General features: G+C 43.7%; 1 protein-coding gene across 2 annotated transcripts in view; it reads left to right on the top strand.

Moving 5' to 3' along the window:
• MPPED2 (metallophosphoesterase domain containing 2) overlaps positions 1–14,697 on the top strand; it is a 198,764-nt gene that overhangs the window by 81,828 nt on the left and 102,239 nt on the right. For both annotated transcript variants that reach the window (XM_073658081.1, XM_073658080.1), the window contains exon 4: positions 4,427–4,652. In XM_073658081.1, coding sequence (XP_073514182.1) covers positions 4,427–4,652 — 226 coding nt within the window. The remainder of the gene's footprint in view (positions 1–4,426; positions 4,653–14,697) is intronic.

Below are 14,697 nucleotides of genomic sequence, written 5' to 3'. Positions count from 1 at the left end.
TGCCAAGCTGGCCTTAATCCCTTTATTACCCAGTGAGCCACCGCACCAGGGCCCTGGATGAGTTGGGTACAGCGCCAGAAGAAGGCGCTTCTATGAACGCGCCATTTTCCGGGGTGGCTGCGGACTGCAATTTGCAGCGGGTGAGGCCCAGAAAGCTTGGGCCTCCCTGCGCTGCGGATTCCAGCCCCCAGCTGCCTAGTTGTACCTGGCTGGACACAAAAATAGGGCGAAGCCCCATGTATTTTTTTTTTTAATTATTTCATGAAATTCATGAAATAATTAAGAAAAAAAGGGCTTCCCTATATTGTTGTGTCCAACCAGGTACAAATAGGCATCTGGTGGTTGGGGGCAGCCCGTTCCTGCCTGCTGTACCTGGCTGGACTCAAATATAGTGCGAAGCCCCACGTCAATTTTTTTTTAATTATTTCATGAAATAATTTTTTAAAAAAAGGGCTTCCCTATATTGTTCTGTCCGGCCAGGTACAAATAGGCAGCTGGTGGTTGGGCACAGCCCGTTCCTGCCTGCTGTACCTGGCTGGACACAAATATAGGGCGAAGCCCCACATCAATTTTTTTTTAATTATTTCATAAATTTCCTGAAATAATTAAAAAAAAATTGACGTGGGGCTTCGCACTATATTTGTGTCCAGCCAGGTACAGCAGGCAGGAACGGGCTGCGCCCAACCACCAGCTGCCTATTTGTACCTGGCCGGACACAACAATATAGGGAAGCCCTTTTTTTCTTTATTATTTCATGAATTTCATGAAATAATTTTAAAAAAAAATACGTGGGGCTTCTCCCTATTGGTGTGTCCAGCCAGGTACAACTAGGCAGCTGGGGGATGGAATCTGCAGCGCAGGGAGGCCCAAGCTTTCTGCCCCCCCCCCCCCCCCCACCACTGCAAATTTCAGTCCGCAGCCACCCCGGAAAATGGCGCGTTCATAGAAGCTGGATGCTGTACCTGGCTGGCATACAAAAATATGGCAAAGCCCACGTCAAAATTTTTGGGAAAAATTTATTAAAAAATAAATAATAATTTAGGGACTGCATCTTTATTAACTCCTCAAATGTCATTTAGTGTTAAAATAAAGGATTTATTTAAAAAAAAATTGGCGTGGGATCCCCCATAATTTTAGGCTCTAGCGGAGGTTAAGCAGACGGCTGGGGCAGATGTTTGAAGCCTGGGAAGTGGGTAATACCCATGGAGCTTCCCAGACTACTAATATCAGCCCCCAGCTGAATACCTAGCCTTTACTAGCTATTAAAATGGGGGACCCCCACCAAAAATGACGTGGTGTACCCCCTATTTAATAGCTAGCAAAGGCTAGGCAGACAGCTGGGGGCTGATATTAATAGCCCAGGAAGGGTGCCATGAATATTGGCCCCCTCCCAGGCTAGAAACACCAGCCGTCAGCCGCCCCAGAAATGGCGCATCCATAGGATGCGCCAACTCTGGCACTTAGCCTCGCTCTTCCACGCTGCCCTAGTGCGGTGGCAGTGGGGTAATAGGGTTGGGGTTCATGTCAGCGCCAGCTGCCATGAAGCCCAGGTTAGTAATGATGGGCGTCTATAAGACACCCCCATTACTAACCTACAAAGTGTTAAAAAGAAAAAACACACTACACCCAGAAAAAAATAATTTATTTGAAATAAAACACACAATTTTATTTAATTCTTAGTTTACTAAAAAAAATAGTTACCTGTCCACGTTCCTGCGCTGATCTCCCATTCACAGCTGTCACATCTGGAGATGGTGACAGCTGTGCATGGCTGCTGTAAGCTCACACTGCCGGGAACACGTCCGCTCCCGGCAGCGGGAGCCACTGACTGAGGTCACCGGAGTGCATTCAGGCAGCGCAGCTCCGGAGACCTCCTTTACGGCACTGCTGTACCGTGGGAATTTCTCACGATACAGCAGGGCCGTAAAGGAGCTAACCGGAGCAGCGCTGCCTGAACTCCGGCGAACCCGCTTATGCAATGAAGGGGCTGCTTTACGGCCCCGTCATTCTAGCGGCGGCAGCGGTTCAGAGCGGTCACATTCTATGTGGCTGCTCTAAACTGGAGATCTTCGTGGGACACTCGTGGACTACTACGGAGGGGTAAGGATAAGGTTGTGGTTTATTATTTTATATTTTATTACAGGAGATCGATGGCTTCGGGGAATTAGGTGTCTAAGTGAGTATAGGTGTAGTTTTTTATTTTTTACTTTTATTTTAGGTGGCGATCGGCGGGGACAGGTAATGTATGAACTAATTTATTGTAGGCAACCACTGGCCACCAATGACATGTATTTAAAATTTATTGGGGACACAGTAGGGCAATTTAAATAGCAGGATCAGGCTGATGGGAACTACTGCTCCCATCGAGCTGATCCTGCTGGCACGAGTGGACGGGGGACAGACATAGGCCGATGGGAGTAGTAGTGTCACATCGGCCTATGTCTGCCTGCACGCACACACCCGCAGACATCGCACAGACACCGCACAGACACCGCACACACCCGCAGACATCGCACAGACACCGCACACACTCGCAGACATCGCACAGACTCCGCACACACTCGCAGACATCGCACAGACACCGCGCACACCCGCACAGACCCGCACAGACATCGCACAGACACCCCGCACACACTCGCAGACACCCCGCACACCAATCATGACGGGCTGATCGTCTGGGAGGTGAGGCTGACCTGTGCGGCCGTGGGAAAGTTCATGTGAGTTCATGCAATGCAGTCATGCATGAACTCGCATGAACCCTCTGAGGGCACCGTGGCTACTTCAAATGAACAGCTGATCAGCATCACCTGATACCTCAGCTGTTCATTTGAAATAACCGGCGGGAAAGCGCAGCACAGAACGGGAAAGCCGGCGGTGAAGTCTTTTCACTGCCGGCTTCCCCGCCCGGGTCCTTCGCTCCCCGCTCCTTGGTGCTGCGCTCCCCGCCCGGTCCTAACTTACGATCGGGATGGGAGGTGGAGAGGGGAGCGGAGGATCGGGGTGTGTGATTGTTTAAAATCCGGCGGCTTTTTACCACCCGCCGGCTTTTAAACGATCAGGAGAATTCTCCCACGCTGAGATGGCATTCTGATGACAGGCTGGATCTCAGCTGAGCGCTGCCATCCAGCTTGTCATACTTCAGAGACACTGCAGAGCGCAGGCATTATGGGAACTTCCGATTCCGGTATTCGATATTGTAAAAGTATCGGAATTAAGTATCGGAATTCCGATACCGCGAATATCGGCCGATACCCGATATTTCAGTATCGGAATGCTCAACACTACTTATAATTAATAAATAATAATTTTTGTTTATATAACGGCAACATATTCTGCAGGACTTGACAATTAATTATTGTACTTCAGTAACTGTAGAAACATCTGACTAAAAAATCTAAAAACATCTACTTAGCAAACTTTCTGAAAGCTAAAATGAGTGTCCGTCTCAAGATTTTTGTTCATGACTGTATTACTGCTCACTGGGGGTCCGACAACTTCCGACAGCTGGGGTCCCAAAGTCTCCTATGTGAATGAATTAGTAGAGTGCAAGCCTAACCACCTCTACACTCACTATCTATGGGGCAGTGGTTATGCATGCATACTACCGATCCCACAAATCTCTAAAAGTGAATATAGTGGTGTCTGATCATATGCCGTACTGATCCATTCACACATGCTACTTTTGAGGTCTTGTTAAGTGTTTGCACCCTATCTCCATTCTGTGATCCTTGGATAAATTCCCTACACTCCTGTTTGCTAATGTATTAGGGTGTCTAGAAAAAGGATCCCCAATACTTACCATCAATTAAAATAAGGAATTAGCAGCCCTTAGTTGGCCCCATCTCCCCACTGTCTTTGCTGAAAAAGTGCCACTTTATATTCTCTTTAAGGGTCCAATAACAATTGCTTGGGCTGCCTCTATCTTACATACACCTCTGATTAGAAACCTTACTAAATATGTTGAAAGCATTGCTAAAATAAATGCCCATTTTTACATCGCTATACAAATTGTCAATGCCACGACCAGAAAATCCTTCAGGAAGAGCAGAACAATGAACATTAATGTGTGTAACCCAATACTTTATATTTTTATAATCTATATGCTATTATTTTTGAAGAGTGGAGTCTTATTTCTGGTAACCCATTCTATAGCCTATTTAGGTGCTGAATTATTAACACACTTACAATAGGAAATATTCTTAACATATATTATAACAATAATATTAACTGACTGATGCTAGGCTAAATGGATATGTATATGAATTAATATATGAAAATATCAAGAAAACAAACAATCTACAAAGTTATAAAAAGTAGAATCAACTTATTTTAAAATCTATTTGAGAAGTTTCTGAATAATTAAAAAAAAGTTTTATCTTTCTGTGTGAATGTCAAAGAAAGCATTTCTTTTTTTTTTTCTTTGTAGGAACCTTACCATACGAATATAAAATAGTGATTGCAGGGAATCATGAACTTACTTTTGATAAAGAATTCATGGCAGATCTTGTAAAACAGGATTACTACCGCTTCCCCTCAGTTTCCAAATTGAAACCTGAAGACTTTGATAATGTGCAATCACTCCTCACTAACAGTATTTACTTGCAAGATTCAGAAGTAACTGTGAAAGGATTCCGAATATACGGCGCACCATGGTGAGTTACCTTCTGAATATTGTTATCAGCCGCTAAGATTACTGTTCTTTCTGCCTGCCTACCAGAGCATTGTTATTAATGTATGTGCTGTGGGTGACTGTAGGCAGGCAGCTAATTATTAGGCAGCTTCTTCTGGATTTTCTTGGATATCACTTATAAAATGTATTATGTTTCCTGTTCTGTTCTTCGTCGTGTTTATTGGAGTACTGAGTTTAGCTTTATAGACGTGTGTTTATAATATCCAATTCTAATGGTTTTTGTGTTTGTTTCTCCATGTTTGGGTAACCTCCAGGTCTAATGGTATCCATACATTCATGTACATTTTAATAGTCCAATGTTAAAGAAGTTGTCCACTACTTGGGCAACCCCTTCTCATACCCCACACTTGGCCCCGATAAAATAATAAAGCTTATACTCCCCTCCCGTGCCGGCACTGCTCCAGCAATGTAGGCACTCGCGTTCCCGGGGCCCTCGTGTCGTTGTTATGACACATGAGCTTGGCGCCCAATCAGCACTGGCATCACTAGCTCCGCCTTCATACCGTTAAGTAATTAACAGGAAGTGAGGGCTGCAGCTGCTCTCTCACTTCCTGTTAATTACTTAACTTTATTTTATTTATTTATTTTACTCACTTATATAGCGCCATTTATTCCACAGCGCTTTACAGACAGTATCATCACTGTCCCCATTGGGGCTCACAATCTACATTCGCTATCAGTCTGTCTTTGGAGTGTGGGAGAAAACCGGAGAACCTGGAGGAAACCCACACAAACACGGGGAGAACATACAAACTCCTTGCAGATGTTGTCCTTGGTGGGATTTGAACCCAGGACCCCAGCACTGCAAGGCTGCAGTGCTAACCACTGAGCCACCATGCTGCCCTAACCATGTGAAGGTGGAGCCAGTGACGCCAGCGCTGATTGGGCGCCAGGCTTGCGTGTCATAACAACTTCACGAGGGCCCTGGGAACACGAGTGCCTAGTAATGGACCACCCCTTTAATAGGAATGCATGACCCTATGATTCCTGAACTATTTTTCTGTTGCTAGCAAACATTGGCTTTGTAACTGAAATATCCATTGGTGATATCTGGTCCAAACATGGCATTAGTGACTAGACGTTATTATAGGGCAAGGTCACAAGATTATTGTTATTATTTATTATTATAGTGCCATTAATTCCATGACGCTTTACATGTGAAAAAGGGGTATACATAGCAAACAACAAGTAAAATAGTTTGAACAAAAACAGATCACCGACTGGTACAGTAGGAGAGAGGAGCATGGGGGTAAAAATACAAATTAAGTTGACCCTTTGATGATGCCTGTAGAGCCAATGTATTTTTTTTCCTTTTGTACATGTAATATTTCCTTAGTTCATCAATTAACGGATATATATAAACACCTTTAGGGGTGCAATTTTTTTTACTTAAATGCATACATTTTTGGCTAAAAAATAAATAAATAATTTTTGCAACTGGATTTCAATACAAACTGTGGGACAGTTTGTCTTCTACAGCCTGTGTGTTTTCCTATACATAGCTGGCCACAAAATAAGATGACAGGAATCCATCAGTGAGCTTGTTCCTATGGCAGAGTTTGTCACTTTTATTTTTCTTCTCCCAAACCCATTTAGCTGCATTATGACTATATCAAACGTGAGCTAAAGTTTCATTTAGTCATACTTCAGTTAAAGGGAGCTGAAGAGAAGAAAAATAATAGTTATAAACTGCCATCAGAACAAACTCACTGATGGTTTAATTGCGATTTTATTCTGCAGCCAGCTATGTTATGGCTCACCTAGTGAAGTGGATTATTAAAGCTATGGGTCTGGATGTGCACCACAGACTGGAGGCATTGGGGAAGGATGGGGAATCTGTAATAGTAATGGAGGCTGTAGAGGCTGGATGGCAGCTGAAGAAACAGAGATGGTAGTTTGCTGGAGGAAATTGTAGCGTTATAGCAGAGTTGAGTTTGTCAAGAGGCTAGCTTGTACTGATGTCACAGAGCCCAGCGGAACAGCAGATCTGAGCATGTCAGAAGACTCCCAACAACATAGAATAATCAATAGGGTAGATAGCACACCCTTAAAAGGAATTTGTCAGCAGATTTTTGCTACGTAATCTGAAGACAGCAGGAGATAGAGGCTGAAAGATTTCAACAATGTGTCACTTTTTTGGCTGTGTGCTGTTTACTTACAATAAAGGTTTTATCACCAGGGAATTCTCACTGCCAAATTGGTGCTCACATGAGCAATGGTCCAACTGTGGTGTGATTTTTCTGCTGTAGGTAAAACCCTGCGTAAAATGCACACATTTTTTTCCAGGTTTTTGATGTGTTTTTCATTGCGTTTTTTCCCCCATTCATTTGAATGTGTGAAAACGCTGTGAACGCGTTGAAAGAATTGGCATACTGCAGATTTGAAAAAAAAAAGTATATACTTTTTTACGCTTCATATCTGCAAGGAAAAAATAAACAGCATGTGCATCAGATTTCACAAATCTCATTCACTTTTCTGGTGCTAGAAGACGCTACGTTTCGTCCCAAACAAAAATGCATGGGAACGCAACATGTGAACAAGTACTTATGCTATCAGAATTGACAGGCTTTTATTTTTTATAGGCATTTTTCATGTTCAGATGCTTCTCCCATCAGTTCTAAATTAGATTACTTGGGTCATTAAGGATAGTTTACATGACCAATATTTGGGCTACATTGAGGTATTAGTTTTTGGCCTCATTCACATGTCCGTGGTTAAATGCGCCCCCTACTGTGTTAAGCAACTCACTGTCACTATACAGTGTACATACAGAGCCTTGATGTGGGCGAGGTTAGCTTTCTGTGCTCTACTACATGCTAACTCTAAAAACTTTGTGTCACAACTGATGCACCCAGTAAGGTACTATATTTTTTGGATTATAAAATGCACTTTTTTCCTCCAAATTTGGGAGATCTTATAATCTGAAGTGAGCTTACCGGGGGGGTCACAGGAGGCAGGGTCTCTGCTTCAGGAGGCTGGTGGCAACAGGAGTGGGGTGATTCTGCAGTGCCTGGGCACTCAATAGATGTCGATGCCAGTGAGCGGAGTCCCCTTTTCCATTCAGGTCCCTGCGGTGGCCTTTGAGAAAATGGCTGCTGGAGGCAGCACATGCTCAGATTGAGATCTCGGGAGACAAGGTTCCAGGAGATGACATCTTGTTTCCCGAGATCTAAGTCTGCGCACGCGCCGCCTACGGCGGCCAGTTTCCCGAAGCCCACCGCAGGGAACTTACAGGGAAAGTGAACTATGCTCACCAGCCCTGACATTTAATGAGTGCCCAAGCACCGCGGCATTGCCCCACTCTTGCCGCTGCCAGCCTACTGAAGTAGCGACCCTGCCTTCATGTCTGTTGTGGTAATCACTCTCAAAATTAGAAAGGTACAGGATTTAGGGTGGGCTTCCCCAGAGCAAAAAGGCAATCCAAGACCAAGCTCACTCTACGGTGATATATTCTGAGTAAATCCAAATGAAGCATCTCGACATGCCTTTTGATGTGCAGTTCCTTCCTTCCATTCACTTCAGCCCAGCAATACAGTCCTAGTGAACTATACAGTGGCAAGTCACTATAAATGTAATATGCAATAGCAGTGGCAAGTACACCAACTACCTGAATACTCAGAGTACCACTGCCTGAGCCAGCTTATAAAGCCTTAAATTGTGACCTCAGAGAGGTGCTTGCAGGGTTACCACAGTAATCCGACCCTCTATAGTTAACCAGAAGTCATCTAAAATGCTTTGGTCTCCAGAACATTTGATCAGTTTTGGATTGAAGAACACCCCATGGATACCACTCACTGTTCTTGCTTTAAAAAAAATGCCTATTTTGAAGGAATTAATTCTTCACGTTGGTCCTTTCAACACCTTTCTTGTTGGGCATAATAAAGGTGTATGGACCTGTTTTAATTACAAGTTATACTTTAACCACATTGTTGAAACTTGCTGGACCTTTGTTCTCTATGTTAAGAAGATGATAAATTTTAACATGCAATTAAACCAGTGATTGGAAACGTACAGTAAGTGTATGGGGAGTACATGTGTTTTGGAGTAAAGGTCACTGTGACCAAATTGCTTTTGATAAAATGTCATGTTGCCTTCTGGGTTCACAGCCAAGTATGCAAATCTTGTAAGAAGTTCCTAAGCGGCACACCTCAGTAATCTGTACGTGTGTTACTGACCAGGGCGCCACGCCAAGCCTAGAATTGACTCTGCTTCTGTAATCATAAGGTGTAAAAAGTATTTATGGTCCACAGTAAAGAACAAATGAACAGCTATTATTAATCTTGGACAAAGCAGACCAATAATATGAAATGTCTGGTTGACCTGAGTTTTAATAATGCTGGTGGGGATCTATTATTATCATTCTTAGCTAGCTAGAAAGATCTGGGATGGAGATTTTTATAAACTTTAGAAATTGAGGCTCAAATTACAGAACAATAGACACGTTGTTATTATTATTATTATTTATTATTATAGCGCCATTTATTCAATGACGCTTTACATGTGAAAGGGAAATACATAGCAAAAACATTTACATAATCTTAACAAAACGAGTCAGCGACTGGTACAGGAGGAGAGAGGACCCTGCCCGCGAGTCTACAAGGGGTGGGTGAGGATACAGTAGGTGAGGGTAGAGGAGGTCATGCAGTAATGTGGTGGGGCGGTGGTTACTGCAGGTTGTAGGCTTGTCGGAAGAGGTAGGTCTTCAGGTTTCTTTTGAAGGCTTCCACGGTAGGCGAGAGTCTGATGTGTTGGGGTAGAGAGTTCCAGAGATGAAGAGTTCCTTACTAGGTGTAGGGTTTTGAGGGGTTACTAGAAAGTGGAGGACTATAGAGGAAAAAGTGAGAGCTAACAGAAACCTAGTTAAAAGATAATAAGTGGTCAAAGTGTTGGTTACCTGACTCCTGCCCTGACTATCTGCCTCTGAAGTAACTGCCACTTATCTCCGAAGCCACTTTGCACAAGAAGACGTGTGCACAACCCAGCACGCGTGCACCCCTTAAGGAGCTTCTAAATATATAGGGCACACTAAACCATCAGGTGAGGGGCATTGTGGGAGCTGCTTGTGGCTAAATTAGCAGCTGCTCACCTCACCAGGAGATGGCTGGCTGATCAGAGACAGAGCTAGGACTCTGCAGGCTCTGCAGTTTGGCACCTCTAAACATCAGATAAAATCTACAGTGGGGAAAGGACAGACATATGTGAGTATTGAATGGAATGTGACAGATAAAGCAGAAATATCAAGTGGAGAATTCTACCAGTAAGTTGAATCAGGGGAGCAGAGCATTAGATGGTGGCATATACAGCAAGCAGAGGAATGTGCAGGAGCAGCGCATGTACCAGTAAGTTGAATCAGTTAAACCTTATGAAGCCTAATAAAATCACTGTTAAACATTCAGTGCAAAGTTGTTGATCTCCTTCACTTGTATTGTCAGACGAGGCGGAAGCAAAGAGTTAATTGACTGTTTTTTTTGCACATTTGTAAAACAAAATCTTAGTCTGTCCATAGAGTAGTCATATGGACTACATGGATGTAAGCAAGCAATGCTTCCCGTCTGCTGTTTTTGTCCATGTGAGAATATGGACATTAATCAAACATTTTTTGGGAGTGCGGTTTATTATGTCCATTTGTGGGTGCATTATGATACTCAGCACAAAGTCAAATATCCAGTTCCATTTTGGATAGCCAAGGGGATAATTGACTGAATTTTTAAAATCATCTAATTTAGTGTGTTTGTGTTGCAACTCTGGGTTCTTTAAAATGTCTTAAAATGATCAGGATAATTTTTGTAAGACTTGGAATGTTAGAACTCTCCTGTTAGGTTTTTTTTAGTTTGCTGGTCACATGACCATTTTTGCCTATTTAATCCGGCTCCGCCCTCCTGGTCTTGCTGGACTTCATTGTATTTACTACTCTTGAGCTAGCTTGGTGCTCTGTTGCCGTTCTCTGTTAGTTTTGCTAGGTCTTCTGACCTCTATGCTTTTTGTTGTGTGTTTGTCTTTGACTGCTACTATTTCTGCTAGGAGGTGTCCAACTTATCCCAGTCCCTAGTTCTTGTAGGGTTCCCTCCCTCACTTCTATAGGTCTTCGTACAGACTAGCCGAGGACTTTAGCGGGTCTGATCGCAGGATCAGGTTCCCCGTTACATCGTAGGGATCTAGTTTAGTTCTATTGTAGGGACAGTTCTCCTGTCTTTCCTTAGTCCCTGTAGCAGATCATAACAGTAAGTCCAGCCCTAAAAGAAAAAAAAAAAAAATTTCTCTAAGGAAAGACCTCCAGTTTTACATCATGGTCTCGGTTCAAGTTTTGGCTCAACGCTTGCAGGGACTCTCTCTGGAGGTGGCCGAGCTCCAACAACACGTGAGTAGCTGTTCTGGAGCTCATTTTGTGGAACCAAAGGTACGTCTGCCTGATCTATCTTGGCGAACAACAAGATTTTTTCTTTCTTTTAAAAATGCTTGTTTATTGTATTTTCGTTTGAGACCCGGATCCTCTGGTGATGAATCACAGCGCATAGGGTTCATAATGTCACTCTTGCGCAAAGATCCTCAGGGATGGGCCTTCTCTCTCCAACCTAGTGATCCGTGCTTTAGATCAGTGGATAGTTTTTTCTCTGCTTTGGGTTTGTTGTATGATGATCCTGATCGTGTCTCATCTGCTGAGTCTGAATTGAGACGTTTGAGGCAGGGATCAGGTAATGTGGAAAAATATTGTTCTCCCTTCCGTCGGTGGTCTGCCCAGGTGGGGTGGAACGATTCAGCTTTGAAAAGCTTGTTTCTTGCAGTGCTAGGTGAAAGGGTTAAGGATTTACTGATTGCTTATCCCACACCTGGAAACTTGCAGGAGGCAATGCAATTAGCTATACGTGTGGACAGGAGACTGTGTGCAAGGGTTAATGAGAGCAAATCCTCTGCTATGTCAGCTCCGAGTCCTGAGAGGGTCTGTGCTGACAATGGAGAGCCGATGGAGATTGGGGCGATGACACCCCGCTCTCAGGAAAAAAGACCGCAGGCTTTCTGAAGGCTTGTGCTTCTATTGCGGAAATTCTGGTCATTTTATTAAGAACTGTGTGCTTCGTATGAAGAAAGAAAAAAAAATGGTCAGTTATGCCCGTATTGCCTGTTTAAATTCTAAGGGAGTATTCCTATCTGCCACTACTGCTGCTCAGGATGAATTAATTGAATTTCGGGTATTTGTGGATTGTGGTTCTACTCTGAATGTGATTGATGGGGGATTCTTGGAAAAACTTAGATTAGAACCTAAAACTTTGTCATCCCCTATTGCTGTGGTTTCTGTTGATGGCTCTCCCTTGAAGAGTGTTACTCATAAGGTCTGTGAATTTCCCCTCCCTATTAATGGTATTCACCAAGAAAATTTGGATTTGGTGGTATTGGATAATTTGCCTTCTCCAGTAATATTGGGGTTACCCTGGTTAAAATTGCACAATCCTGTACTGGATTGGTCTACCAATGAAATTAAGTCCTGGAGCCCTAAGTGTTATGACAAGTGTTGTAACGGACATATTGCTGCTGTGGATAAAGGGGAATTGCCTGTACCTATTCAGGATTTTTGGAGAGTTTTTTCTGAGGAGGAGTCACAAATTTTGCCTCCCCATAGAGACTATGATTGTACCATTGAATTTGTACCTGGAGCGACTCTTCCTAAAAGTCGTTTATTTAATCTTACTATTCCTGAGAGAAAGGCTTTGGAGGAATACATACAGACAAGCTTGGCCGCCGGTCACATTAGGCCTTCCAAGTCTCCTGTGGCTGTTGGATTTTTTTTTGTAAAAAAAAAAGATGGCGGTTTACGTCCTTGTCTGGACTTTCGTGAGATTAATAAAATTACTGTACGCAATCCTTACCCACTGCCATTGATTCCTGATTTATTTAACCAGTTAGTGGGGGCCAAGTGGTTCTCTAAAATTGATCTCCGGGGGGCATACAATTTGTTGCGCATGAAGGAGGGTGATGAATGGAAAACTGCTTTTAACACTCCTGTGGGTCATTTTGAGAATCTGGTTATGCCTTTCGGTCTTACCAATGCTCCAGCATTTTTTCAGAATCTTATTAATGACATCCTTAGACCTTTAATCTGCAAAAATGTGGTTGTGTATTTGGATGACATTCTGATTTATTCGCCTGATCTGGAGTCTCATTGGCGGAGCGTACGTGAGGTATTACAGTTATTAATGGACAATTCGCTTTTTGCTAAGCTGGAGAAATGTGAGTTCGCTGTACAGAGAATTAGTTTTTTGGGCTACATTATCTCCAGTGAAGGTTTTGAGATGGACCCGGTTAAAGTTCAAGCTGTGCAGGAATGGCCTAGGCCTATTGGTTTGAAATCGATACAGAGGTTTTTGGGTTTCGCCAATTATTACAGAAAATTCATAAAAAAAATTTCTATTATTGTCAAACCGCTGACCGATCTCACCAGGAAAGGTGCTAATGCGGTTCAGTGGACTTCTGAGGCCATTGAAGCTTTTGTGTTTCTAAAGGAGAGGTTCACCTCTGCTCCCATCCTTATGCAGCCTGATGTGACTAAGCCGTTTTTGGTTGAGGTTGATGCTTCTTCGGTGGGGGTCGGTGCGGTGTTGTCTCAGGAAAACAAGGATGGAGTACATCCCTGTGCCTTTTTTTCAAAAAAAATTTCTGAGACTGAACTTAATTACGATATTGGTAATCGGGAATTGCTGGCGATTAAACTCGCATTTGAACACTGGCGTCATCTCTTGGAAGGTGCTGAATTTCCCATTCAGGTTTTCACTGATCATAAAAATCTGATCTATCTTGATGCTGCCAAGCGCTTGAATGTCCGTCAGGCTAGGTGGGCACTTTTTTTCTCGCGGTTTAATTTTTCCGTTACTTACATCCCGGGTACCAAGAATGTTAAAGCGGATGCTTTGTCTCGCAGCTTTTCTCCCATGGTCGGTGTTGAGGAGGAAGAGGAGAGCATTTTACAAGAAGGTGTTGTGATTGCTGCTTTGGACTCCGTTTTGGAGGATGAGATTCTTAAAGCTCAGGAGAATGCCCCATCTAACACTCCCCATGGGAGGTTGTTTGTGCCTAGGACCTTTAGGAGAGATTTGTTTGTTGAGTGTCATGAGTCTCGGTTGGCAGGTCATCCAGGAATTTCTGAGACCAAGAGACTTGTGGGTCGCAGTTTTTGGTGGCCTGGATGGCAGAAGGACGTCATTAAGTGGGTGCGTCAATGTACTGTGTGTGCTAGATCCAAGTCTTCGCATGCTCCTGCTGCGGGGTTGCTTTGCCCTCTGGAGGTTCCTAGTGCACCTTGGACACATCTGGCTATGGACTTTATTACTGACCTTCCCCCCTCTGAAGGTTTCACGGTCATCTGGGTGGTCGTGGACCGTTTTAGCAAGATGTGTCACTTGGTTCCCTTCATCAAACTGCCTTGCGCTAAGACACTCGCTAAGGCCTTTGTCAAGGAAATTGTCAGACTACATGGTGTTCCTACTGACATTGTTTCTGATAGGGGACCTCAGTTCGTGGCTCGTTTTTGGCGTGCCTTTTGTGACAGGTTGGGAGTTCATTTGTCGTTTTCATCTGGATATCATCCTGAGTCTAATGGCCAGACAGAAAGGAAGAACCAGGATGTTGAGCAGTTCTTGCGTTGTTTTGTGGCAGACAATCAAGAGGGGTGGTCTGAGTTTCTGCCACTTGCTGAATTTGCTCTTAACAACCATACATCCTCTTCTGCTGGGTGTTCGCCTTTTTTTTGTTGTTCTGGGAGACATCCGTCTTTTGGGTCATTCTCCAAATTGGTTTCGGCTGTGCCTGAGGAGGAGAGTTTTTCCGGTGATTTGGAGAGAGTTTGGACGGATGTGCGTGGTAATCTTCAGGAGGCTAACAAAAAATCTAAGAGGTACTTTGATAGGAAACGGCAAGAGGTTTTGTTTGCTGTTGGTGACATGGTTTGGTTGTCCTCTAAGAATCTGCGATTGAGGATTCCTTCTAAAAAATTGGGTCCCAAGTTCGTAGGGCCCTTT

This window comes from Phyllobates terribilis, unplaced genomic scaffold (genome assembly GCF_046119375.1).
Source record: "Phyllobates terribilis strain yellow unplaced genomic scaffold, ASM4611937v1 Scaffold_13__5_contigs__length_258822181, whole genome shotgun sequence".
Lineage (NCBI taxonomy): Eukaryota > Metazoa > Chordata > Amphibia > Anura > Dendrobatidae > Phyllobates > Phyllobates terribilis.
The sequence above is the reverse complement of the archived record's forward strand: the minus strand, read 5'-3'. Positions and strand labels throughout refer to the sequence as shown.